The 23,813-nt window shown below is 49.6% G+C and overlaps 10 protein-coding genes across 10 annotated transcripts; 3 read left to right on the forward strand and 7 right to left on the reverse strand.

Annotated features, from left to right (window-relative positions):
* Positions 1–55: 55 nt before the first annotated feature.
* On the reverse strand, positions 56–737 carry K444DRAFT_36068 (uncharacterized protein). Its single transcript, XM_024872179.1, has one exon. The coding sequence runs from the start codon at positions 542–544 to the stop codon at positions 203–205; it is 342 nt and encodes a 113-aa protein (XP_024733712.1). The 5' UTR covers positions 545–737; the 3' UTR covers positions 56–202.
* K444DRAFT_36101 (uncharacterized protein) lies at positions 707–2,033 on the reverse strand. The gene is made up of 3 exons (XM_024872183.1): positions 1,836–2,033; positions 1,637–1,787; positions 707–1,586 (listed from the first exon to the last, which is right to left on the reverse strand). The coding sequence occupies exons 1-3, from the start codon at positions 1,913–1,915 to the stop codon at positions 870–872; spliced, it is 948 nt and encodes a 315-aa protein (XP_024733713.1). The 5' UTR covers positions 1,916–2,033; the 3' UTR covers positions 707–869.
* A 1,305-nt stretch (positions 2,034–3,338) lies between these two features.
* Positions 3,339–4,827, reverse strand: K444DRAFT_615235 (Mur ligase). Its single transcript, XM_024880688.1, has one exon. The coding sequence runs from the start codon at positions 4,372–4,374 to the stop codon at positions 3,472–3,474; it is 903 nt and encodes a 300-aa protein (XP_024733714.1). The 5' UTR covers positions 4,375–4,827; the 3' UTR covers positions 3,339–3,471.
* Positions 4,828–4,982: 155 nt separating this feature from the next.
* Positions 4,983–6,950, forward strand: K444DRAFT_615236 (uncharacterized protein). The gene is made up of 3 exons (XM_024880689.1): positions 4,983–5,117; positions 5,168–5,840; positions 5,968–6,950. Exons 1-3 carry the CDS (start codon positions 5,107–5,109, stop codon positions 6,583–6,585), a joined length of 1,302 nt encoding a protein of 433 aa, XP_024733715.1. The 5' UTR covers positions 4,983–5,106; the 3' UTR covers positions 6,586–6,950.
* A 113-nt stretch (positions 6,951–7,063) lies between these two features.
* K444DRAFT_665301 (cell division control protein-like protein 15) lies at positions 7,064–12,596 on the forward strand. Its single transcript, XM_024887056.1, has 13 exons — positions 7,064–7,663; positions 7,716–7,850; positions 7,902–7,931; positions 7,983–8,047; positions 8,097–8,535; positions 8,587–8,959; positions 9,015–9,511; positions 9,567–10,064; positions 10,118–10,261; positions 10,314–10,592; positions 10,642–10,846; positions 10,894–11,350; positions 11,400–12,596. Exons 1-13 carry the CDS (start codon positions 7,505–7,507, stop codon positions 12,295–12,297), a joined length of 4,179 nt encoding a protein of 1,392 aa, XP_024733716.1. The 5' UTR covers positions 7,064–7,504; the 3' UTR covers positions 12,298–12,596.
* Positions 12,597–13,368: 772 nt separating this feature from the next.
* Positions 13,369–15,418, reverse strand: K444DRAFT_593381 (ABC1 family protein-like protein). Its single transcript, XM_024878301.1, has 3 exons — positions 14,975–15,418; positions 14,776–14,926; positions 13,369–14,726 (listed from the first exon to the last, which is right to left on the reverse strand). The coding sequence occupies exons 1-3, from the start codon at positions 15,310–15,312 to the stop codon at positions 13,443–13,445; spliced, it is 1,773 nt and encodes a 590-aa protein (XP_024733717.1). The 5' UTR covers positions 15,313–15,418; the 3' UTR covers positions 13,369–13,442.
* A 74-nt stretch (positions 15,419–15,492) lies between these two features.
* K444DRAFT_593382 (uncharacterized protein) lies at positions 15,493–16,494 on the forward strand. The gene is made up of 3 exons (XM_024878302.1): positions 15,493–15,595; positions 15,651–15,777; positions 15,896–16,494. Exons 1-3 carry the CDS (start codon positions 15,566–15,568, stop codon positions 16,087–16,089), a joined length of 351 nt encoding a protein of 116 aa, XP_024733718.1. The 5' UTR covers positions 15,493–15,565; the 3' UTR covers positions 16,090–16,494.
* Positions 16,495–16,523: 29 nt separating this feature from the next.
* On the reverse strand, positions 16,524–17,551 carry K444DRAFT_615241 (macro domain-like protein). The gene has a single exon (XM_024880690.1). The coding sequence runs from the start codon at positions 17,457–17,459 to the stop codon at positions 16,830–16,832; it is 630 nt and encodes a 209-aa protein (XP_024733719.1). The 5' UTR covers positions 17,460–17,551; the 3' UTR covers positions 16,524–16,829.
* A 237-nt stretch (positions 17,552–17,788) lies between these two features.
* K444DRAFT_615243 (amino acid transporter-like protein) lies at positions 17,789–19,595 on the reverse strand. The gene is made up of 3 exons (XM_024880691.1): positions 18,702–19,595; positions 18,492–18,654; positions 17,789–18,443 (listed from the first exon to the last, which is right to left on the reverse strand). The coding sequence occupies exons 1-3, from the start codon at positions 19,548–19,550 to the stop codon at positions 17,842–17,844; spliced, it is 1,614 nt and encodes a 537-aa protein (XP_024733720.1). The 5' UTR covers positions 19,551–19,595; the 3' UTR covers positions 17,789–17,841.
* An 825-nt stretch (positions 19,596–20,420) lies between these two features.
* Positions 20,421–22,225, reverse strand: K444DRAFT_36270 (acid protease). Its single transcript, XM_024872197.1, has 4 exons — positions 21,809–22,225; positions 20,651–21,757; positions 20,520–20,591; positions 20,421–20,432 (listed from the first exon to the last, which is right to left on the reverse strand). Exons 1-3 carry the CDS (start codon positions 21,995–21,997, stop codon positions 20,559–20,561), a joined length of 1,329 nt encoding a protein of 442 aa, XP_024733721.1. The 5' UTR covers positions 21,998–22,225; the 3' UTR covers positions 20,421–20,432; positions 20,520–20,558.
* Positions 22,226–23,813: the final 1,588 nt, after the last annotated feature.

Raw genomic sequence — 23,813 nt, forward strand, 5'->3', positions numbered from 1 at the left:
AGAACCGAGAACTCGACCCAGCCTCTGCCGAATTCCTCGAAGGCCAGACCCTCTACCGAAAAATCCGCTCCGAGATCCAAGCCCAAATAACCACCGAAATCGAGTCCTCCTTCCGGGCCTCTATGACCTCCAAGATGAAGGCGGAGATCCGACGAGGCATGGTGCTGGACGTGCAGGAAGAGGGGCGTAAGCTGTTAGCGAGTCAGAAGAAGAAGTTGATAGAGGGGCTGAGGAAAGAGGTGAGGAAGGAGATTGAGAAGGAGTTGGGGTTGGAGCCAGAGAGGGAGGAGAGATTGAGGGAGAGGGTTAGGAGGGAGGTCGGGGAGCAGGTAAGGGGAGAGTGGGAGAGGAGGGTTGAGGATGTAAGGAGGGAGGCGAGATATGAGATGGAGGAGAAAGTTGCGGAGTTGGAGGAGAGGATCGAGGAGTTAGAGGCTAGGGATAGGAAGTAGAGGGTGCTTGGTTGTTTTGGAGTTGTCGTTGGTTTGGTTCTGATCGCTTCATCCACCTGTTCCCGAGGATTTGCATGGGTGAAAATTGACATGAAAGCAAGTCAACTTTCTCCAATTTTCGATTGATGCAGATTGATTGCTATGATATAATGAGAGACGAGCGTGCACTCTTACAGTGATGAAGAAGAGAATGCTTCTGCAGTAACAAACCACGAAAACCAGAACACAGCCCCTTTGCTTCCGAACACGAGCTAATACATACCAATAAGTAGACCATATCATAAGAACAGGAGGAACCCCTTTTGCTTCGGAGCTCCAGCTAACGCATAATGTGGAAAACATGGGTAATAAGAACAAGAGGAGCTCAGTTTGCTTCCATGTGTCGGCAAAACAAGGAACATGTTCGAAAGTCAATGCTCACTCCAATGATACATCCTCCATTCTGCTCGTGTTCATCACCTCACTATCCATTGGGGAGCTACCACCGTTGCTCTGTCCATAGGCATCAACCTCCGTGTCAGATGTATCGGCTTCATAGCCAGGGGTTCTCGGACCTTCAGAAACAGTGCACTCAGTCACCTCGGCCAAAACCTCGGGACCCAAGGTCTTCTTCGTAAGTCTCGTGTACTCCGATATTTCAGATTGAGTGACTCGGTTGGCTCTATGAGTAGTCGGCTTCGGTGTCAAGGCTCGCTGCAAATTGACATTGTACTCAGACTCTTGGGTTTCTGAAACTCGCTCGTTTCTCTTGGGAGGCACTGGGTCAGACAATTTTACGCCCATTGCTCCCTCTGTTCGTTGAATAAATTCAATCTTCATGCCTGCCCAAAGCTCTGCATTGTCTTCTGCAATACTCGTCTCGTCTACACCTCCACAGTCAATCGAATCTTCTTCGCGGAATGTACTATTGCATCCGAGTCGGAGAAGAGTGCCGTGGATGGAGAGATCGATCTTGAAGAGCTGACCCATCTGATATGTGAAGCGCCTATCAAAGAAGAAGACCAACTCTTGTTTGATCCGTAGCTGAACTGCTTTCTCCATTCCTTGATACCATGGATGAGCTACAAGGCAGCGGAATGTTTCCTCTCTATCAGTCAGGAGAGATCGGCTGACGAACCACTCAGCAGCCCTAAACTGGGGGAAGTCAGCCCTCATTATTCTCTGAGGAGGCCCTGGGAACTCACAGCCTCGCTATTGTCCCAACTGGCACTGGTACAAATCAACGACAGGAAGTAGAGGTTGAAATCCGTCATCAATTCAAGTTCGGGGTCGCAGTCAGAACTGGAGCATCCTTGCAACATCTCATCTTCTGGGCGGAATCGGTGAATAATCTCTCTGGCCAGGTTGACATAACACTCCTCGGAAAAAGGTGCTTTGACGAACTCGTCGTTGCCGTCTCTTCCAACACAAATCAGATCCCGTTTTCTATATTTAAGCATTGCTGTCTCCCATTGCTTATCCATCACTTCAAGCTGAAGACGGTTCGAATTATCTTCTTCGATCGGGCCTAGAATTTCAGAGAGTCAGCATTTTTCAACGTCTCGAGAGCAGTTCGAACAATGGCCCGATTGTCCTTGCACATCTTACCTTGCTGCTTCTCGATTTGTACCTCTTCAAGTCGTTCTGCAACCTGAGCATCGCACAATGCACCTTTCTCATTGTAGGATTGTGCCATCTGTCTAATCTCCCCTTTCAGTTTTTCAATTTGGACATGCTCTGATACGACTTTGGCGTTGAAGATCTTGGTAAACAGCTTCTCTGCTTGACGGGTTACCTCACTTTCAGCAACCTTTTGAAGGTCATCATAACGCTCGAACTCGATTTCAGCGTTTTCCTCAATGTCCATAAAGGCCTTGGAACAACGGGGAGTTACGGTAGCATTCTCCGGAGTGGATGGCTGACAGTGCATCCTGGGTTTTTTGGACTTTGCTCTTGAGGTCCCCTCTTGAGTGTCGGCGGTCTCGTCGACGCTCATGGATGTGAATGAAATGTCTGATTTCACGTTCAGGCCCGCCATATGGTCTGTGATAGAAGAAGAAGAATTATCGGAGCTTGACTTCGACTTTTTCTGTCGGAGTTCAGAGATGGTTAGGATGTTGTACTCATGTGATGAAGTACAATAGAGAGGGGGCCGACGAGGGTAGAGAAGAATAAGATGTGCACATACTGGGCTTGGAGGCAAGTCACCACTGCGAAGACGTCTCTTTGATGGAGAAGAAGGTTCCACTGGGAAGACAGCGTCCGACAAGGGTGATGAGGCAGAAGGGTCCCTCCTTAAGTCGCGGGTCTCCTCAAGATTCTCCGACAAGGGAGTAGAGACTACTGACGTTGAATCGTCCGCAGATGCCTCTCTAAAGGACTTGGTGCTGAACGCAGATGGTTTTTCATCGCCTCTCTGTCCAGGTCAGTAGAGCCGGTATTCAAGATACAGTTGCGGATAGCTTACGAATTCAGGCATGTTTGGAGGGAGACCGGCTGCGTTACGCTGTCGTTCTCGGGCAGTTCGACCTATCCTTGAGGGCGTCTTTTTGGGTGTCTTTTCCTTGGAAGACATTATGGCTTTGCGTGGCGGTCCACCAACCCGATTGATAACTAGTTTGTTAATTGTGATGGAAAAAAATGCGTCGAGTCTTGTTGTAAGTGACAACGCAGAGAGAATCAAAGGTGGAAGGAAGACGAAGATGGAAGAAACTTGCCGGCGTGGAAGACGTGATTCAACAAGACAAGTAGCTTCAAAGGTCTTGCTGTAGAGGGAAGGAACAATGTGCACACTACACTTGCTTCATAAGCATGGGCGTCTGTAAATTGTAAGCGGCGCCTGGAAGGAGCAACCCGCGACTTTCCCTTCTCGAAATCGAACAAATCAACAGGAAGAAGATTGTCGAGTGTAGACGTCCTTCGAATGAAATGCCACTGAAGGACTTGAAATGAACATTGTTCCTCATTGTCCACCTTCTTCTGGGACTTTCAAATTAATTCATAGGCCAAGAACTCAATCTGAAAACAGAGAGACGGGGTTTCATCCCAAAAGTTGACTCTTAAGCTGCTCCGCATCCCGTAAAAGTCGGAGCACATCGGATACTAGGTACAAACTTCCAGCAATGACCAAAGGTCCCCCGTCAGCAACCGTAGCTGCCCAACGCAAAGCGCCAGAAAGGTTACTGTCAGCATCGCGAAGTTGCGTAGTATCGAGGCCACAAGCAGAAGCAGCAGCTAGAATGTCCTGAGGGGCCATTGCTTCAACCCAAGGCATCCTATCAACAGGAACAAACTTCACAGCCGCAACACAATCACCTGGGTACAGCAGAGGTTTCAAAATGCCCTCGAGCTCCTTTCCTTTCGAAGCCGCAAGGACCCAGGTAACTTTACTTGCCCCTTTACGCAGCCTGTTATCCACATATGATCCAAGAACCTCTGCAGACTGGACATTGTGAGCCCCATCAAGGAGAACAACTTCTCGCCGCCCTGTGACACTCCTGATGTCTAAAGTCTGTAGACGTCCTGGCCAGCGAAGGTTTTGAATTGCGGGCAGTAGGTGGTGTAGAGGAGATGCAGGCTTGGTGTATGCCAGATGGAACGCCGTGTATGCGCATGCCAGATTTTGCCATTGGTGGGGCTCAAAATCCTCCTCCGAAAGTCCGTCGAGAAAGGCTGACTCGGTAGAACTCAATATCACATCAGTTCCGATCTCTTTTGCGTAGTCCTCGACGACCTTCCGAACGACTGGTGGATTGCTTTCGTCCAAAACACACGGTACGCCGGGTCTCATGATACCTGCCTTTTCACGGGCAATCTCTTCTATGGTGTTCCCTAGGAAGGACTGATGGTCTAACCCAATCTTTGATATGACTGTGACAACCTTGTGCTCCATAGTATTTGTCGAATCTAGACGTCCTCCGAGTCCAACCTCGATCACGCCCATCTCGATTTTTTCCTGGGCAAAGACTTCGAATGCTGTTGCTGTAAGGAGCTCAAACTCCGTAGCTCCTATGCCGCCCTTATGATTCCTGTCCATCACAAGATCCTCGGCACGTCTGAAGACTGACTCCTGGACTGTTTGGTCGTTGATTGTGATACCATCCCAACGATCAATCAAATGGGGAGATGTGAAGCGGCCAACGCGCACACCGCTCGCGCAGAGCATGGAAGAGAGGTAGGCACATATTGTCCCCTTCCCATTAGTACCTGCGACGTGTATAGCTTTCCACGTCTGCGGTGTGTGCTTGAGCAGGCGGCTGATCCGACCCAAACCAAGCTCTATCATTTTTCAGGCAGCAAACAATCATTGCTCAGAACATCCAGTGATAAGGTGTCGGACCAGGGGTGTTCAACGAGTCATTCCGCAGAGTTGAATTCGTGGTGGTGTGTGCTCAATCGTCGCCGTGAGTCAGTTGGATTGTTGACTTGAGGTCTGCTTTGGCGTTGCTGCTTGTCAGCCTCCGATTATTTTCAGCCACCCCTGTGCAATTCATGTGGGGCCGCTAACGTATTCTCTCGTCTTCGCGCCGCCCGCAAAGATCAACAATCACCCATCAATTGTGATAATCAACACCATCGAATTTTCCATCGAAAAGCGCATCGCCGTTGTCGCCCAGACCTCATTTTCCTGTCTATCACGTTTTTTCCGCGTCTCCAGACACTTCAATCTGCCAAAATGGGCCTGCCGTAAGATTCAGCCTCCCTCGTTTCTCCTGCGCTGCTAACCAGATGCGAAGTTTGTTCATCACACCAGTCGAGCCTGAGATCGCATCCAAAGCAACTGAAAAAGTCGCATCGGGACCACGATCTGCAATTCGACGACAACGAACTGTCCGTGGACCTCATGCGCGCTTATCTGCTGAGACTCGCAGACGCCGTATGCTGGGGATGGTGTCCGATGCGCGTCCCGAAGACTTCGAAGTACAAATCCTGGAGCCTCCCTCTGGCGCTGGAGGCCCTCCGAATGAGAGCGAGATGCCTTCGGGTGCCCCTTTTCAGTCGCGTGCAATGCGCATATTTGAACAAGAGCGAATGAGGTTACGCGATACACTCAGTTTTGAACGCCAACATGCGCCGAACTCTGAAATGGACGGGCCGCTGATGCCTCCTGTCCCAGAGTCGAGAGATTATTCTGGAATCGAAGAACGCCAGAGAGAGATTCAACGACTTCGACAAGTCCGTCAGGATATTCGAAGAATGGCCAGAAGACAGCCAGCACCAACACCCCCTTACACCGATAGAGATATAGAGTATATGGCTCGAACAGGAACTGGAATCAACTCTCCGCGACCCTCTTCTTTGACGCCTGCCCTATCGCCTTCCCACCAACCTTCCACCGCATCTTCACCGCTCCGCCGATTGTCAGACGACTTCAGTTTTACTGCCCAGGCTCCCCCGTATGCAGCTGAGGTAAGCTATTTTCATCTCATATTTCTTGCTTCTTCGTCCGATCGTTGCAATTCACTTTTTGCCACAGCCGGCTTTCCTATGGAACATACCAAAGATGTGTAAGCCTCCTTTTCTGACCTTCCCACAGCAAGCTGGAAGACCAACACTATCCGAAAGGGTCCAAGCTCTGAGCCGAGCATCAAATAACTTCGAGAGATCTCGCCGACTTATTCGTCAAGCTCAATTGGATGGCCTTGGTGACCGAGACCGAAGTTTGAGCCCTGAAGGTGGTGCCACCTGGGACACACTTCTCACAAGCATCACTCCAGACCCACAACCCCCGAGCGCTGGTTCTTCATTTGCATCTGCATCTGCTTCCGCAGCAGCAGCATCGACCTCAAGCTCAGGACCAGCATCGGCTAGCACGTCTATGACAAGCCTGGGAATGACGGAAGATTCACCGACTCTTCGCGATTGTGATATATCAGATTCTGGTTCCAATACCGAGGAAGAGGAGGAGGAGGATATTTACGAGCTGCAGGACTTTGGCAGAGATAGAGGCCATCGATTCTGGAGGACATATGCGGAGGTTGTCACTTCGAGGGCTGATCGGGCTGCTCGACATGGAAACACAACGGACACGACGGAGCATTTGGGAGGTATGCATCGAATTATCTCCCGGCTTGCTGAGCGAGACGAAATCCCGGAGAGCTGGTGGGCTTCAGCGGGACTGAGCCGAAACCTTCGCCGTGAGCCTACCTCGTAGGGAAGGTTATTTTACAAAAGTCTATGGGACGACGGAACGATATGGAGGGATTGTGATACCACCTTGTATTTTAGCTTGTGTGTTTATAGGACTCAAAAGTTCGCAAGCTTATTTGTGGCTGGAGGGGAGCATCTTCTGGAGTTCTTTGGCGTTTGGAGGCATGGGGAGGGAGAGTTTACGATTTGCCCTTTATGAGGAGGTAGCCTTTCGAATGACAACGTTGCCCACGATCATACTGAATAACCTCATCACTTCTTGCCCTTTTCCTCGCATTGTAATCGAGATGGCGTCGAAAATCTGCACATGTCTCCACTCTCTCGAGCCAGGGTCTTGTCAGGCCGTCACTTCTGTCTAATAGCTGCCCTCCAAACAAGACATTCTCGTAAAGGCTAGCTTTCATGATTGGCTGCAGGAGCAGCACCAATTGACCTTCCAAAAACAAAAAATGTGAAACAAACAGATCGAGGGACGAGCGTCAGCGAATCCAATAAAGCAAGCCCGATTATATGTCGCGCCTCAGCCTTATTGCATGCAGGTCGCGAATCCCAGTCGGAAGTCCACGCTTGTTTGTCATTTTAGCATTGCCAATTTCTTGTTGCGGCCGAACGCCTTTCCTTTTCTAGGGAACATTGATACCGAGAGCTTCAGCAGAGAATGCAGCATTCGAGCTGCAATATCGGGTTTCCAACGACAGTGGTGCAATAAGTTGCTAATTCTACATACACCTCGTGTGCTCAGGATCTGCCTATTTGCACGACCTTGGTCATAGTCCATTTGCCCGCGATACCACGACGTGAAACGAGGGCCTGGTCCACGAACGCGAGCATTTATGGGTGGGATGAAATCCTTTATCTGCCAGAGCTTTCGACCTCCTCTCTCGACTCTCTAAAACCCACTCCTGGGTCTCGAAATACCGGCGATGGTCTCCCACCATTCCTCGTCTTCGGACCGCCATGCGAATGGCAGATCAGGGGCAGGGAATGGGCACGGCAGGACCGAGAGCACACCAGGAACGCCGAGAAAGGAACGGTCAGCGGGGAAGGAAAAGGCGGTGCAGGATCCGGGACTGAAGGACTATGTATGGCCCAGTACAAAAAGCGGGGGGACAAGATGGCTTACATATGGCACAGCGTCTAGGAGAATGCTTGGGGAGGGGAGCTTTCGGATCAGTTTACAAGGCCTTCAATTGGGGTACCGGGGAAGCTGTTGCTATTAAACAAATCAAGCTTGGGGACCTCCCGAGGAGTGAGCTTCGGATGATTGAGGTATGGAGAACTCGAAATGGGCAGGGAATAGAACTGACTTGGAACAACTAGGCCGAAATCGACCTGCTGAAGAACCTCAACGTAAGTCAACAAAGCTCTGAAGGTGTACTATGACCTATTAAATTTGAGTAGCATGAGAATATTGTCAAGTATCTAGGTTTCGTCAAGTCTCCAGATTGCTTGAATATCATATTGGAGTAAGCTCCTACCCTGACCCATTTCCAAAATCCTGCTTACAAGCCCTAGGCTCTGCGAGAACGGGTCCCTACATTCGATATGCAAGACATATGGCAAATTTCCGGAAAACCTGGTGGGAGTTTACATGGGCCAAGTTCTTCATGGACTACAATACCTCCATGACCAAGGTGTCATCCATCGGGATATTAAAGGAGCTAACATCCTCACCACAAAGAATGGGAAGGTCAAACTTGCAGACTTTGGAGTGTCCACAAGTACGCTGGCTGGGGCTGATAAAGAAGCACAAGTGGTGGGGACTCCGTACTGGATGGCTCCTGAGATTATTCAACTCTCTGGAGCAACTCCTGCATCTGATATCTGGAGTTTGGGCTGTACGGTCATAGAACTTCTGGAAGGAAAGCCTCCATACCACCACTTGGCAGCCATGCCAGCTCTATTTGCTATAGTCAACGACGACCATCCCCCACTGCCTGAAGGAGTGTCACCTGTACGTCATTTTCGTCTCTGACATATTGATCGTTCACTCACTATCCTGCAGGCTGCCCGCGATTTTCTTATGCAATGCTTTCAGAAAGATCCCAACTTAAGAGTCTCTGCAAAGAAGCTCCTAAGACACGCTTGGATTGTAGGATCTCGTCGCACTGACGCTCCAGTAGCTAAACCTCCTGCCAATTTTAGTGAGGCAGTTGAGGAGGTTAAGCAATGGAATGAAGCTTTGAAGTCACCTCCTGGATCGTTCCGAGCTTCAACAAGATCAAATGTCATCAGCCCTGGGCCACAAAAGAGAGACCCCCCTTTGCGAAACATTCATAATGATCAGCAAGGTCCTGCTTTGATCACACCTGCAAAAGGTCCTCTTTCTTTAGCAAAACCAAAACCAACAGAAGCATTTCGATCCCCAGAAAGCATAGGTATGTAGAGCATACTTACTCCATACAAGAGTTCACATTTGATTTTCTTTCTTAGGAGATGACAACTGGGATAACGACTTCCTTTCTTCAATATCACCGAGTGCCCTTCATCTACCTCAGTTCAAGCCCCATGATAATTTTGCAGGCATGTTATCCTCCGAGAGGCTGAAGGCATTTGCCTCATTTGACGTACCCAACGATGAGAGCGACAATTGGGACAACAACTTTGAGGGTGACCTCGTCACAATCAAAGGGCCTCACAAGTCGGTGGAGGTCGACAGCCATGAGCTCGAAACGATTCGCCCCTACAGAATCAAACCGACAATAGTCACTCAGGACATCAAACCTGCAACCGAGACGAAATCCACATCCAGAAAACCTTCCAGATCTGAGCCGCCACGGCCAAAATCTCCAGTCAAAGCTCAAGTCGGGCAAAAGTTTGTCCTGCCTGCAAGACCCGCAGCCATGTACCGCGAGCAGTCCGTGGAGGATTATTCAGACCTGTTTGTGGACACCGAAAGTGTGTTTGACAGAAGGCTTGATCTTATCAAGGTAAGTTTTGTGTGAAGGTGGCGCGTAGTTGTCATGTTCTAACGTCACACCTTAGGATGATGCCCTATCACCAAAATTATTCCATCCCTCGGATCTCACCAGCCTACCACGCTCTGCTCAATCCCCTCTCGCCAGTGCCAACGGGAGTACTCGAAGAAAACCAATGCCTCGGGCAGAAGATCAATCCATGCGTCGAACTCGATCTTCTGTCGAAATTCAGCGTTACGCTGAAGATGAGGACGACGAGGACTTCTCGGACATCTTTGGTAAAGAGGATGCCATAACCGAGAAGGACGAGAGCGATCGGGGCTCAGAGGACGGCATGGGAGCTCTGATGTTGCACTCGAAACTTTCGAATAACTCCTGGCTCGGCGATGAGGATGATGAAGATGACCCCTTCGCCTCACTAGAACAAGGTTTCGATGAGATGGACTTACAGGCCAACATCGCCAGGGACAAACATGCTCGATTATGTACTATGGTCGAGGGCTTGGTGAGCTCGTTGAAAGTCACTGAAGAGCATGAGACGATTGCAAAGGTCTCTGAACAGATGGTGAGTTTCTACAGACAACTCCACATGTGAAGCCTAACGCTAACACTACAAAGCTCAATGTCCTCTACGAGTCAGAAGACGCAAAAGCTCTCATTATCAGCGCTCATGGGATGCTTCCAATACTGGAAATTCTCGAACCCTGCACTGTAAAAAGCCGCCAGGACATGATTCTGTGGTTGCTGAAAGTGGTGAATACAGTAAGTGACGTGAATGCATTCTATTAATAGAGCTCAGGCTAACCCTTATCAGATTATATTGAACGATGTCGAGATTCAAGAAAATCTTTGCTTCGTCGGCGGCATTCCAATTATTACCAAGTTTGCTGCGAGGCAGTACTCAAATGAGATTCGACTAGAAGCAGCTGCGTTTGTACGGCAGATGTATCAAACTTCAACGCTGACACTTCAAATGTTTGTCAGTGCCGGTGGACTTAACGTCCTCGTTGAGTTTCTGGACGAAGATTATGATGAGGCAAGAGACTTGGTGCTGATTGGTGTCAATGGGATCTGGAATGTGTTTGAGCTTCAGGTACGTTGGAAGAGTGATTTGTGGTTGAATTTTCCTAACAGTGGAATAGGGACCGACGCCGAAGAATGACTTCTGCCGCATCTTCTCGAGAAGCAAGATTTTGTCTCCCCTTGCACTTGTCTTGGACCGTGTCCTTGCTGAAGAAGACGAACTTGCCGAATTAATCGAAGGGCGGATTGTCAACATCTTCTATCTCTTCTCACAGGCAGAGAATTACGTCAAAGAAGTTGTGGCCGATCGAGTGGTGTTAAAACGTAGGTGATACTTCACCGGTCAGATCTACATAACTAACCTCTTCCAGGTGTTCTTAAGGATCTTCGACGGATGACGCCTACTCACCAAGTCACAATGCTGAAGTTCATCAAGAATCTCTCGATGCTTTCGACAACACTGGATAGTCTACACGCAGCAAATGCCATCGAGCTCTTGATTGATCTGCTGAGCTCGAGCATGAAAAAAGCAGCACCTCACTTCCGTGAGATCTCGAACCAAGTCTTAAATATCATGTACAATTTATGTCGGCTCAGTAAGGACCGACAGGAGGATGCCGCCGTCAACGGCATCATTCCGCTACTCCAAAAAATCATGAAGACGAAGAGACCTCCGAAGGAGTTTGCACTTCCCATATTATGCGACATGGCACATTCTGGGAAGGTGGTAAGAAAATATTTGTGGCAAAACAAAGGGTTGCAGTTCTACGTCTCGCTACTGGAAGATCAATATTGGCAGGTCACGGCCCTGGATGCCATCTTCATTTGGTGAGTTTCACGATGCTCCATTGGGAATGATTTACTGACTCCATCGCAGGCTTCAGGAGGAGACCGCCAAAGTTGAGAAATGCTTACTGGAAGGTAACTTTACGGAAGCAATCGTTCAATGTTTCAACGCACCCCGAGCAAGTGCCTTTGATTACAACCTCCTCGAGCCGTTGCAAAAGCTTCTACGATTGAGCTCACCAGTTGCGGCCTCTCTCGCTCGACCCGATATGTTCTCTGGCATACTTCAGAAGCTCAATCATAAGAAAGCCGTGGGACGACTCAATCTTCTACGTATCGTCCGTAGCATATGCGATCCAAGCGATGACTCGGAGATCAAAGAGCATCCTCTCTTTGAAGCTATACAACGGCTCGCCGAGACTGACAGCGCAGTCTTAGTGAGAAATATGGCAAGCGAATTGGTAAAATCGAATCTAGACAAAGAATCAGAAAGTGGGAGTGGTGGACGGCCACGAGTTGGCACAGGCAGACGGACGAGCTCTTATACGCCTCCTTCCTTACACCACAGCGTCTCGACCCCCATTACGCCCACACACGTAAGCCGAGTTTCACAATCGTCAACTTTCATAGACGGAAGCGTCACACCAAGACGAATACACGCCGCTCCAAATGGCAACGACATCCTCTACCGACCTCGAAGCCGAGACGGAGGCCAACCAATTGTAGCACGAAAAACAAGCGCGGAACTCTCGAACAGTGCGTCACTTAGCAAGAGCAGATTACCTCGAACCTCAATGCTCTCGAAATCCAGGTCTTCGATGGCCGCCCCGTCAATACGAGACGAACCCACATCCAGCCGGAAAGAAAATGGAGCCAGGTTAAGAGAGCAGTCGCGGTCAACTGCTTCTCCAGCCATGGGAGGCACGGCTCCTCAACTGAACTCGAAACGGAGAACGAGGCAGCCAAGTGGAGATATCAAATGGTCGTGAGGAATGAGTTATGAGAGATGAGAAGAGATGATGGAAATGAAGGAAGAAGCATGGAGGGATGGGAAGCGTTTCTTACCTTGTCGTTAGCATAGGCATGCATTGGGTGGCGTCAAAAGTGTCTGTTGAACTGCATAGCTTGCGGGATGGGTATATTGAATCAGAGAGGTTAGGTCTAGAGAGTACGCATACAATGCAGAGTATTCATGCATAGATGAAATTAGCTCTCGATAGTGAGCTAATACCTTATCCCATGCATTCAGCCCGATGGAGTTGACAAGCCATCCTCCTATCGAAGGGGCAAAATCATAGAAGGAAAGGGCAACAACGTTCAACTCATCCCCAGAGAATAGAACAAGTATTCTGTGTCTCTCCTTACGCACGTCAAAGTCGTAAAGCATCCCATTCTAGCTTGTCCCCACCTCCGAAAAACTCGCTTAAGTTCTACAAGCACTTTAACCAAAGAAACCGGTATCCTCAAAATACTTTCAGACCATCAGACCACACCAGTAAAGCTCTGCTACCCAGTCCGCAGTGTGTACTGATGTTCGACTTGAGATGGAGAATGCCACTGAAAATTCTGTTCGTCCTGCTCCCTCGCTTCCCACCTCCATCAAAAATGCCACATTGAAAAGAAGATATCGGGGGAAAGGTAGGAACAAAAAGCAAAACCATTGCGCCCTAGCCTCCTCAAAGATAGGAGCCAGCTGGTAGTGGAGGTGAAATCAGACGAACTGAGGGTTTTTCTTTTTCTTTTCATAAATCAAAGTTTTAGTCTCATTGCGGGTAACCTTTGCAATCTAACCCGCCGCCGGGGCACGGTAGACCGGAGGGTAACTCCTCCGAGTTTTCCGTTAGCTTAACGTTGATTGCGGACGAGGGGAGTTTTCCAGTTAATTTATGGAGACGGCTTGTTTCAGTAGATAAGGTTGATTCCTCAAGAGGCGATATTCGAGGGGCCGAGGGGCCCAGGAGTGAGCCCCTTTTTTAAGCGAGAGCGTGAGCTCCATGACACAACAAAGAGAATTGAGGGCACCTGGTGATATTTCGAACACAGGAGGGAACGCGAAAATGACCTTTTGATTGAAAATGAAGTCTATGATTCTTTCTATGTCTGCTATCTACATCATCTATACACATATATACATCTACCCAACCACATCTTGCCAGCCTCTCTTAACTGCCAGCCAAAACTCAAAGGCCTCCAGCTTAACCTCGACCCTCACGTACCCCAACCACGCCCCAAGTAAGCCCACCAAATTTCTCGGCCACAGCAAGCTTCCCCTCTTCCGCAACTCCTCAACCTGCTCCTCAAACACCGTCCGTGAGCAATACCTCGCTAATATCAAAAATGTCCTCACAGGACCCTGCCGAGTCTGTAAATTCTCATCCAAGCTCCGCGTCAAATCATTTGTCTTCAAAATAAGAAGAATAATTCTCGGAACCTGACCTAGCAATTGAACTAGCTGCTGCAACATCCCTTCTCCCAGGGCTGTATTGATATTCTTCTTCTCTTCCGAGGATCTTGCCTGAGCGACGTTCTTCTTCAGAACGCTGTAGTCGCGACCCGTGATAGCTGAGGCGAATAGGGGGAATTGCTCGTCATTGACGCCGGCTACTTCTTTGGCGTACTTGCGCATTCGCTCCTCGTCGGCGTCGATGACTGCTAGCCAGAGCTTGGCATATGAACGACGGAGATCGATGGGTATGTCGCGGTAGAGGCCGTGGTCGTAGAGGATTACGTCGAAGTTGCAACCTCGTCTGTTGGGGTTCTTACGGATGGCTATGTTCCCGCCGTGGGGATCGCAATGTAGTGGGGCGTCGGTGCCGAAGATCATTTCGTTGAAGATTCGAGCGAGTGCTGCTGAGACTTCGTCCCTGTCTATGCCGTTTGCGTCAAGGAATTCGAGGTCGTCTGGTCGGTGGCCAGATACGTTTTCCATGACTAGGATCCGCTTCTTTGCCCAGATGACATCTGGAACTACAAGAGGTAGTTCCGGTATATGTGAAAAGTATTCCTTGGCTCGTATAGCGTTTTGCCCTTCTAAAGCAAAATCCAATTCTTGCGGTAAAGAGTACTCCATCTCAGAAGATAGCCATTCCAGGTCATATTCGGGAAAGAATCTCTTTAATGTTGAGAAGGTGAAGCTTGTCAAAGCCAAATCCAGCCCGGCCCATTCAGCTAAAGTAGGGTGTTGGACTTTGACGGCTACCTTCTGCCCGGTCTCTTTTACAGTTGCCAGATGTACTTGTGCAAGTGAGGCAGCACCTATCGGCTGATGTTCGAACTCCGAGAAGTAATCTGATAATTGTTCCCCTGTATCTTGCTCGAACATAGCTTCTATAGATTCGAATGACGAGACGGGACATTTGTCTTGGAGGGGTATGAAAGTCGTAGTCCATTCGAGGGGAAGGAGGTAATTCATGGCGCTCTGGTCTCCAATTAGCAATTATCAATAACCTCAGGAACATGCCACTTACCAGATGCTGTCCCAGCTTTATGAAAATACTACCATTCTTCTCCAGCACTTTGAGTGTCCGATTCGCACACCTCTGGTGACATGCCTTCAAGGAGACATTCCTCTCCTCCTCGTCCTTGGTCTTCTCGTTTTGATTCAGAGTAACTCGATAACTATCCTTTTATCAGCGTTGCCTCTCTGCCAAGTCTGTCATAACTCACTCATTTATACAAACAGCCAACGTACTAACCACCCTCCCGGTCCTCTCGACAGCCTCATAAGCATGCCTCACATCATCCGTAAACGCCACGGCAGTGACACCCAACGCACCTCCCGCGGTCGCAACAATAACCCTACCTCTCCTCTTCGACTTCGCAGACTTGGCACTCCCATTTCCGTATGCATTACTCCTTCTCGCATATCCCCTCAGTTGGTCCCCTATCCTACTGCCTCGCGATTGCAGCAGACATTGTCTACAAGTCCACACACCTCTCGTCGAAGCCACCCTTGGAATAGACCTTGCAAACGCACTTGCCATTGCGAAATTGAAACCCTTCATTCTCCTAACTTGACACCTCTGTCCCTTATTATAAAATCATTGTGTAATCGGCTCTCGAAACAGGCCGGTAGGAGAGAATTCGCGATGTGGTTTGATCCGAAAAAGTGTTGAACCAGCCTCGGGGCAAAAAAAGTGGCAGATCCCGATGACATCGCGGTTCGTCCCATCCCAGTACATCGCATGACTTCGAGGCTTGCTCCTCACATTCAGCCTCCTCTCTTCAAGCCCAAGCATGTAACTTCCACTTCTCACAATGCCGCCGAAATTCAATCTCAATGCAAAAGTAACTCTTCCTTCCCTTCAATTTCAGTTTCCAAATAAGCTAATTGAGATATTAGACGGTAACGGCGCCTCTGGCAGCCTTCACAATGGCCACCCTCCTCTTCGTCTACTCCCGCACCTCAATCCAAGCCGCGAAGCGCAATGCACAGAAGCACAGAGAAGCAGATGGCGGGCAGATTAACTGTAGGTGTTGGGGCAGAAACCTCTTCCTATTTGCGACTGTTTCATGAGACTTTCTTAAGTCAATGCCCTCTCCCGAAACAATCCTAATCGAGCAATTGCTGACTCCCCCGTTACCTAGGGCATAATGAGAGTTTGAGACGGCATGGGAAGTTGGAGAGCCCGGTTGAGGAGGGAACGGTGGGACAGTTGGTCGGGACGTTGCAGGAGGGCCGGGATAGGAGGGGACGAGTGGTGGAGGGGGAGAAGGGGGAGGTTGTGGAGACGGAGGCAGAGAGGAGGGTTCGGGAACGAGCTTCGAGAGGGAAGGGCTGATGTAGGTTGAGGAGGGGAGGATCAAGTTGCATTGGGCAGAGTCTGTGACTATGAAGTAACCATGGGAAACTTCCAAGGGTGTTCCTACAAGGTGTGCCAGCCCGGAACATTAAGAGTAGGATTTAAATCTGAGCATCCTAGCTCGACCAGGTGTGGAAAGTTCGTACGGACTTTCCTTCCAACTAGGGAACACTCCGCGAACACTTGTTTGGGGAGATTGTTGTCTAGTGTAGAGCACTGAGGTGAGACTTGAAAGAATCCAGAAGAAATGGAGAGAATGGTGTGTAGGGCTTTCGAATGTTCCTAGTTGGATTGGACAATGAGGGAGTTGAACTGTCCTTCCTCAGATCTTCTCCCTCCTCAGGACAATTCTCCATAAGTCATTTACAAAGATCGATTATTTCCTAAGGTGATCTCATTGACCATACCTTTCAGGCCTTTTACCTGTGCGTCGACTCCGTCGAAGCTCTCTCCTACTAGCCGAGACTTGTCTTGTGACGATTGGACTACGCTGCCCTGGAGCTGGAGCTGGAGCTGCTATTACAGTCTGTTGACTTTCTACGAGCTGATTATTATCCCTCTCCAGTCTCCTCGTCTCTTGTCTATCAACATAGTCCAAGAAACTGACTCTATTCGCTCTCCTCGGCAATAATACCCGCGGCCAAAACTCCCTACACAAATCAGCCATCACACTCCTCTCATACACTCATTAAAACTAGCACTACCAGGAAGAAAATAACTCACCTGAAAGCCGCACACCAAGCCTGCTCCTGATGGGCCTGTCTCCCCACCGGATCAGCAAGAAACGTCACCCTCCCAATCACCGCCCTCCTAGCTTCCCCATGAATGCGATGCCTCAACCAAGCCCTCACAGTCGCGACCCCAATCCTTGCCGCTTCACACCTCGGCCACCCCATCAACCCAGTACCAATACACGGAAATGCAATACTCTTCAGCCCCAAACTGAACGCCTCTTCCATACACCGTCGATAGCAATCCGCCAACTGCTGTTTCAGCAACGGCATCACACATCTCCTTCTCGATTCAAAATCAGGCCCGTTTACGTGGATAATATACCAACAATTCTGGGCCTCAAAACTCGAAGTCGCAAGAGCGTCACCGACGGGGAGCCCGAAATGGTAGTTGTAGTGCAGGTGGTTCCTGAGTTCCGAGCCTGCGGCGTGGATGATTTGGTGCTCGGCGCCGCGGACGTTGGCCGTGTTGATAGTCATGAACTTGTCAGTGGCGTTTACTATTGCTTCGGCGGGGAAGCTGGACATTATTGCGCGGCGGATCTCAAGACGGCCGTCTGGGGACCGGTGGATGAGGGAGCCGGACTCGCCTATTAAGGGGGTTCCTGGGGATATCATGTTGAGCGTGCTTGATGCCCTCTTTTCTGATTTCGAGGAATGAATTATTGCAAGTAGCTGAACGTAGTTGGACGATTGAGCGAGAATTTAACAGAGTTGAACTAAAGTCGTTGTAATTCTTTCATATTCTGGAAAGGAAGACAAAGGCTAATTGCTAAATACAAAATGCCGGGTTTGGCTATGGCACATTCATAGCTATTACTCCTTTGTGCTCCTTGACCTGTCATGGCTCAAACTAAGAGGGCTTTCTTGATTGTTCCACTAGGACTCGACCAATCGAAATAAGTAAGGGGCAGGCATGACTTGCTCGGAGAGCAGAAGTTTGTAAAGCTTGTGATTAATCTCTCCATATCCTACATTCTATATTATACCATGCCTCTGTCTAACGGCACTGCGTGACACCTCCCTCATTCCTAATCATCTTTGTAACCGCCTGCACCAAGCTGATACCCATAACCACGAATCCAAACACCACGCAACCAACCGCAGGCGCCGTCTTCCAACTCCTCGTACTAAGCTTTATGTAACACAAAGGGGGTAAAATGTAAGCCAAAGCGCACGCACTTGTTGCGCCGATCAATTCAAACACGACTCCGAGATCACAGGTGATGAGACTAAGTAGCATCGAACTTATCACTAAGGAGGAGGAAAATATGAGGTGCAGGTTCATGTTGAAAGGTTCGCCGGGGAACCAGTAGTTGAACATAACTTCTCGGCAGACGAAAGCTTCGAGAGGGAGGGTGGTGAGCATGTTGAGGCCGAAACAAAGCCGGGCGATGTTGACCATTATGTTGTCTGATGGGAAGTTGTTGAGGACGTTTCCTTCAGTGAGGGAACCGAAGGTTAGGAAGCCAGCTAGAGCCATGAGAAGGCAAGCCACCATGGAGATGCCGGTACTGTAATGAGTGACCTTGGCAAATCGATCAATGGTTGGAGTTTTGAGGGAGCCGTAAATGAGGAGGGAATTATGATGGCAAACAAATGCTATTTACGATTAGTTTTGATTACTTGGGAAGACTGAGGGCAACTGACCGAATGATATAACACCAATAGCTTGGAATACCCCATTATTGATCGTCATAAGAGGTAAATCAAAAGTGCCTCTTGATTCTTTGGGAACAAAAAAGCCTTGTGTGACAACCGTAAATAAAATGACCACCATGCTGATCAACGCCAGAGTGCTTGCTTTTGCCAACTATTCTCGTTAGCCCCGCCTCATAAATCGGACCGAAGGTTTCCTGCCTTGGCAATATCCCGATACAAGCTCAGAGGATAGCTGATCCCCAGTATAAAAATCACAATAACAGCCCGTCTATTAGTCAAAAGACTCAACACCGGTATATCCCCCAACCCCGGAAACACCGCCGCCAAAACATGCGGAATGGAATCGCCCACAATGATGCCAAACGCTACCATTCCGCCAAATGCGAATGCCCATTGAGCAATAGAGATAGCAATTAAGCCCGGCTTCCCAAAGCAATGCTCGACAGTCCCTTGAAAGCTGTTACTCCCGCTCAACTTGCTATTTATCACAATCAGGCGTATCGTCCAGTCCACAGTGATTGTAAGCACAATGAGCAGTATAATTCCCGTCAAAAGTCCAGCTTGCCGAAACGCGTAAGGCTGGCCAATGATCCCTGCCCCGATGATTGAATTCGCCATGTTCATGAAGGCTGAGCGCAAGCCAGACTTCGGACGCAGACGCTCCCGTTCTGCCCATTCATGCACATCATCATCCCCCCAAGGACTCGCTGCTAGGGTGATAGAAGGAGCTTCGATGTCTGTGAGGAGGGGCAGTGAGGCTTGAGGGCGGGGGTCTCGGCGCCCCGAGAGAGGGGAATCGACGTAGGGAGGAGGGGCGTCATTGTCTTCGTGGTCGGTATCAATAGCAGGAGGGAGGTCAAATCGGACTCGATTGGGAGTTCGTGGTGTTCGAGGGGTTTGGGGAGGTGACTCGCGGCCGGGGTGAACAACTATGTCTTCCTCGTCGTCTGTGGAATTCCTTGAGAGGAGGCCACGATCTTCTTCGTTTGGCAGATCGTCCGCAAGCTGGCCATCCCTGCGGATGTCGTTCGTTTTGGCCTTGGCCATGCTGCTATCGTGGAAGCATTGTGCTGTCAAGCAGATGTAGGAAGTGAAGCTTGGTGATGTGGTCTCTCCAACCAAGTAACGCCGTAGGACCCTTGCTCGCTTAAGCGGGGCTGAAATCCGAACTCCTGCCTGAAACAAAACGTTTTGTCAATGTCAGAATCATTTCAAGAAATGGTTTAGATTCATTTGTCTAAGTGGCATTAAAAGAAATAAGTCGAAACTTCTTAGTACTCAGCAGGCAGCATCTCATTCCTTCGTATGTATGTTCCGGCAGGGTCTCTCAGGGGTCCGTCAGGGGTTTCAATGTTCACAAGGATTTCAAGAACAGCTTTTGAATACTATATATTGGTCCATTATTTTTACGTGACCTCTAGAATGTACAAGTCCTTCATTTCCTTCATGCTTTGTGGGTTCCCTGCTATTAGGCATAACCGACCACCATGATGGGTGGTCGGTGACGCATATAAAAGAAATGCAGGCAATGCTATCGCTAATCATTACAGGTGGGGAGCTCCGAGGGGATGCTCATGCGAATATTGTACACAAGACAATATAAGTATTAGGATCAGTATGGGTATCTTAAAGAGCGGCCGTGGCGGTGATGCACGGCAAAGTTTCCAAGGTGGGAAGGTGACGAATCGGAAGAGGCTGACTAGAAGAGTGCGAAGGCGAGAGCCGGTAAGGCTAAGCCGAAGAGATTGGAGTTGTAACGTGCATGCCCGACATTTTTTGATGGAGTTGCTGATGGACTGGCGAATGTTTCAGCAGCGGCTGTTCCAGAGCTCCCAGAAGTCTGGTGTCCGCCCAGGCCGGGTGTAGTGGGTGTAGTTGTAGTGGAAGCCAGTGATGAACCAGCGGCTAAGGTCGCCTGAGATGTAGAATCTGTTCAGACTGTTAGTCGACTTTCAAGAGGGGTGGAGGCAAGCAATCCAAGATTCATATTTGATAAGCGAGAAAAAATAAACATACCCGGAACAGAAGGAGAAGTACCACTAGCAGAAGTTGATGCTAGGGAAACTGCAGCAACCGCAGCTGCAAGACCTGCTTGATTGTTAGCCCATATTCTCTTCAACAAGCCTATCCACTCTGTTCGTACCGACTCTGGTTTTGTCCACATCAAACACGGCATACACGTTCTTGAGGAAAGTATCTCCTAACAACCACGAGTCTGCAACAATTGTGCGCCCAAAGACATTACCAGTACAAACACCGTTCACGCTAGCACTAATCCAGTCTTTAGGAGACACGGAATAGGTGGTTGTGCCAAACGTGAATGTCAAAGCCGTTGTGGTGTCGCATGGAACCGAGTATGTGACGGTGGCACCAGTTGATAGGATCTTTGCTCCTGTCACGACGGCATAGAACGCCGCGGCCTGGTCTGGAGGAGCGAAAATGAAGGATGTTCCTGTGTCAATGTACGCCAATTTGCCAGTGACGCCAGCTTGGTTACTTCCAAAGCCAACGTTTGCCATAGGGATGGCCCAGTCGCCTGCGCTATTTGCGGACACAGGCAGGTAGTTCAGACTTCCGGTAAATTTGGAACTGTCAACAGCGCCGAAATTGATCTCTCCGGTGTTGTCGCCATCCGAAGCTCTGTTGAGACTGATGCCAAAAATGTTCGATTTGACGGCCTTGGATGCAACGAGAGTATCAACAAAGCTAGGTGTAGATCCCTTCTGTAACGAGAGACCCAGAATGCCATCGATTGGGAAGTACTTGAAATCGTCGCTGGTGTTGTTCGCAATTCCGAATGTCATTTGAAACTTCATGCCTGCAATGGAGACACTATCCGACGCCAAGGTTCCGCTCACACTTCCCGCGCCATAAGCGACGGAGAAGGGATCCGCGGTTGTCTGGAAGGTTTTTGAGTCTGCAGCTCCAAATGAGTCATGGGATTTGCAAGCATCAGAGCCGCAAGAAGGACCCATCACCCATGTTGTACTCGCTCCGGTGTCTAGTAGCATGTAGAGCGGAGTATTTGCCGATCCAAATTGTACCTGGGTGAAGTAGGAGAAGTCTGTACCATCCTGATCTATGCCTGCACTGTTTGTCTGTGTTGGATTTGCGGCTGTCTGGACGGGATATGTGTTGGTCCCTCGCTTCTCAACACTGTCTCGCGCAGAACCTCGGACTTGGCTTGGGTGATTGTACTTGCGGATCAGCTTGTTGACAGTACGGCGAACCTGTTGGTCTCGGGAGACTTCGGTCTGCACGAGTTGGTCAGCCAAAATCTCCTGTGGGAAGTGAGGAAGAAGTACCTTCGGCCACCGCTGAGAGATCTTCAACGACGCGATGCCAGAATCCTCATCCTTCATGTCCCTGGGAGAATTGGGTTGGTTTACACATCGATCATCTTCCGGGCACATATAGGGAGGAAAATAAGGGAAGAAGGCATTGGCGGAAGAAACCAGTGTGATGACTGCAATAAGTGTGTGGATGAGACGCATCGTGCTGGCGCCAGTCAAGAATCCAAGCGGAGGGTCAGATCATGAAGACGTATCCAGGAAAAGGTATATCTTTAGGCTCTGAAAAAGTTTGCTGATACAAGGAATCAAGTTTGCGAGGCGTTTGGTGGGAGTTGGAATGATGTCGTGAACAAAGCTCTTCCACACAAGGCTGCCTCGCACTTCAATGCACTGGTTGGTTGAATTCGCGGAGGAAAACAGCTCGAAAACCAGGAACAATGAAAATTATTATTTCGAGATCCGGACCGCACAGTGAAATACAAATTGATCCCTTCGAATTAGGCCAGGAAGCTCTATAAGACGGAGGCGATGCTATAAGACGCTGGGGCGAGTACCAGACTCTTGATAGTTTTTCGTATTAGGATTATATTCGAGAGAACATGGGGATAGTTGGTGTTACAAGCAAGTCGAAGACAGTTAAGCCGTCGACGTTGCTCAATTAATATGGATTCGCAGTGTGGGTGAGGCAACGGATTGGATTCCCAGAGTCGACCCGGAGATGGAAAATGCAAATTAAAACAACGCAGCACGAACAACCCAATTCTACTTTGTTGTCAAAGGAAAAGGCCACCACGAGAGGGAGGAGGGAGGAGAGGACGGAGGCGGAGGAGGATGAGGAAGGAAAGAAAGCAGGAGGAGCAGGAGGAGGAGGATCGTGGTTTTCCCCAGAGCAGAGACTCCCCCTCGGTGGTGGTTTGGCGTCGGGATGGGATGGGCAGGTGCTGCAGTGATCATCCACACGCTTGGTCGTTTCTGGCAGCTTTGTCCTATCAGCGTGCGACGAGCATGCAGGGGCCGCAGCCTGCATGTCACTCTCCATCTTGGCTCCCTACCGCCACCGACGCCTCGAGAAGCTTTAACCTCTTTTTCCCTTGTTTCCAACCCCATTGAGACCAGTGCAGGCGCCGCCATTCCACAACGACGATAGTCAGGAGTTGCCTTAGTCAGCAGGAAAAGGCCGCAAGTTCGCAACAGCACGGTCCATTGGCCATTGGCTGTGGCTGCAGCCGCCAAGGCTGATGTCGAGCCGTCGACTCCACATCCAATCCCGGATGGCGCGGTGGCTGCGGCGCCCAATCATGACTGGCGAATCGAACATGGACATCAAAGGACATCAAAGGGTGAAATTGGAATAGCTGGTCCGTGGAGCGCCACTGCTTCTTAGTGCCGCCCCTTCCAAGACCTCTTCATGATCCCCAGGGAAACGTTGCCCTCTCCCACGCAAAAATAGAAAGGTTCCCACGCCGTTGTCTTCATCTGTGCACAAGGGCGGAAATGGCGTTTGTCCTTGAATTCATGGCGGCACTTGAAACCGCCTCGTCCACGGTCTTGTGATGAGAGAGCCCGTGTAACCTGACAGAACTTTCTGCGATGCCCGCTGGGATCTCGTATCCCTGACACGAAGTGACGGTGAGCAGTGAACACCCTGGGGGAAGCAACTGGGATGCTGATTGCCCGCATTTACAGCACAGAATGCGTCTCCGTGGCGCCCTTGAACCGAGGGTATTTGTGCAGAACTGCTGCTGTTTGTTTCACAGGGGTGCTTGCCCAGGAGAAAACTTCCAGAGCATTGACCTTGGTGTTACCCCGGAAAAAGTTGAGATGGAGATTTGTGCATTGACATGCAAATCTCGGGGTGCGCTATTGAAAATCGAAAGGAGCAAGAATACTCGATCCAAACCTCTTGTTCTTGGAAATCGCATGAGACTGGGACGAGGTCATCAATGGTGTCTCTTCTTCTTCTATTGCAATAAGTTTCCCTTCGTGATCGACGATTCGAATCAGCGTTTCAGCCATT

Source organism: Hyaloscypha bicolor (assembly GCF_002865645.1).
Source record: "Hyaloscypha bicolor E unplaced genomic scaffold K444scaffold_117, whole genome shotgun sequence".
In the NCBI taxonomy this organism is placed as follows: Eukaryota; Fungi; Ascomycota; class Leotiomycetes; order Helotiales; family Hyaloscyphaceae; genus Hyaloscypha; species Hyaloscypha bicolor.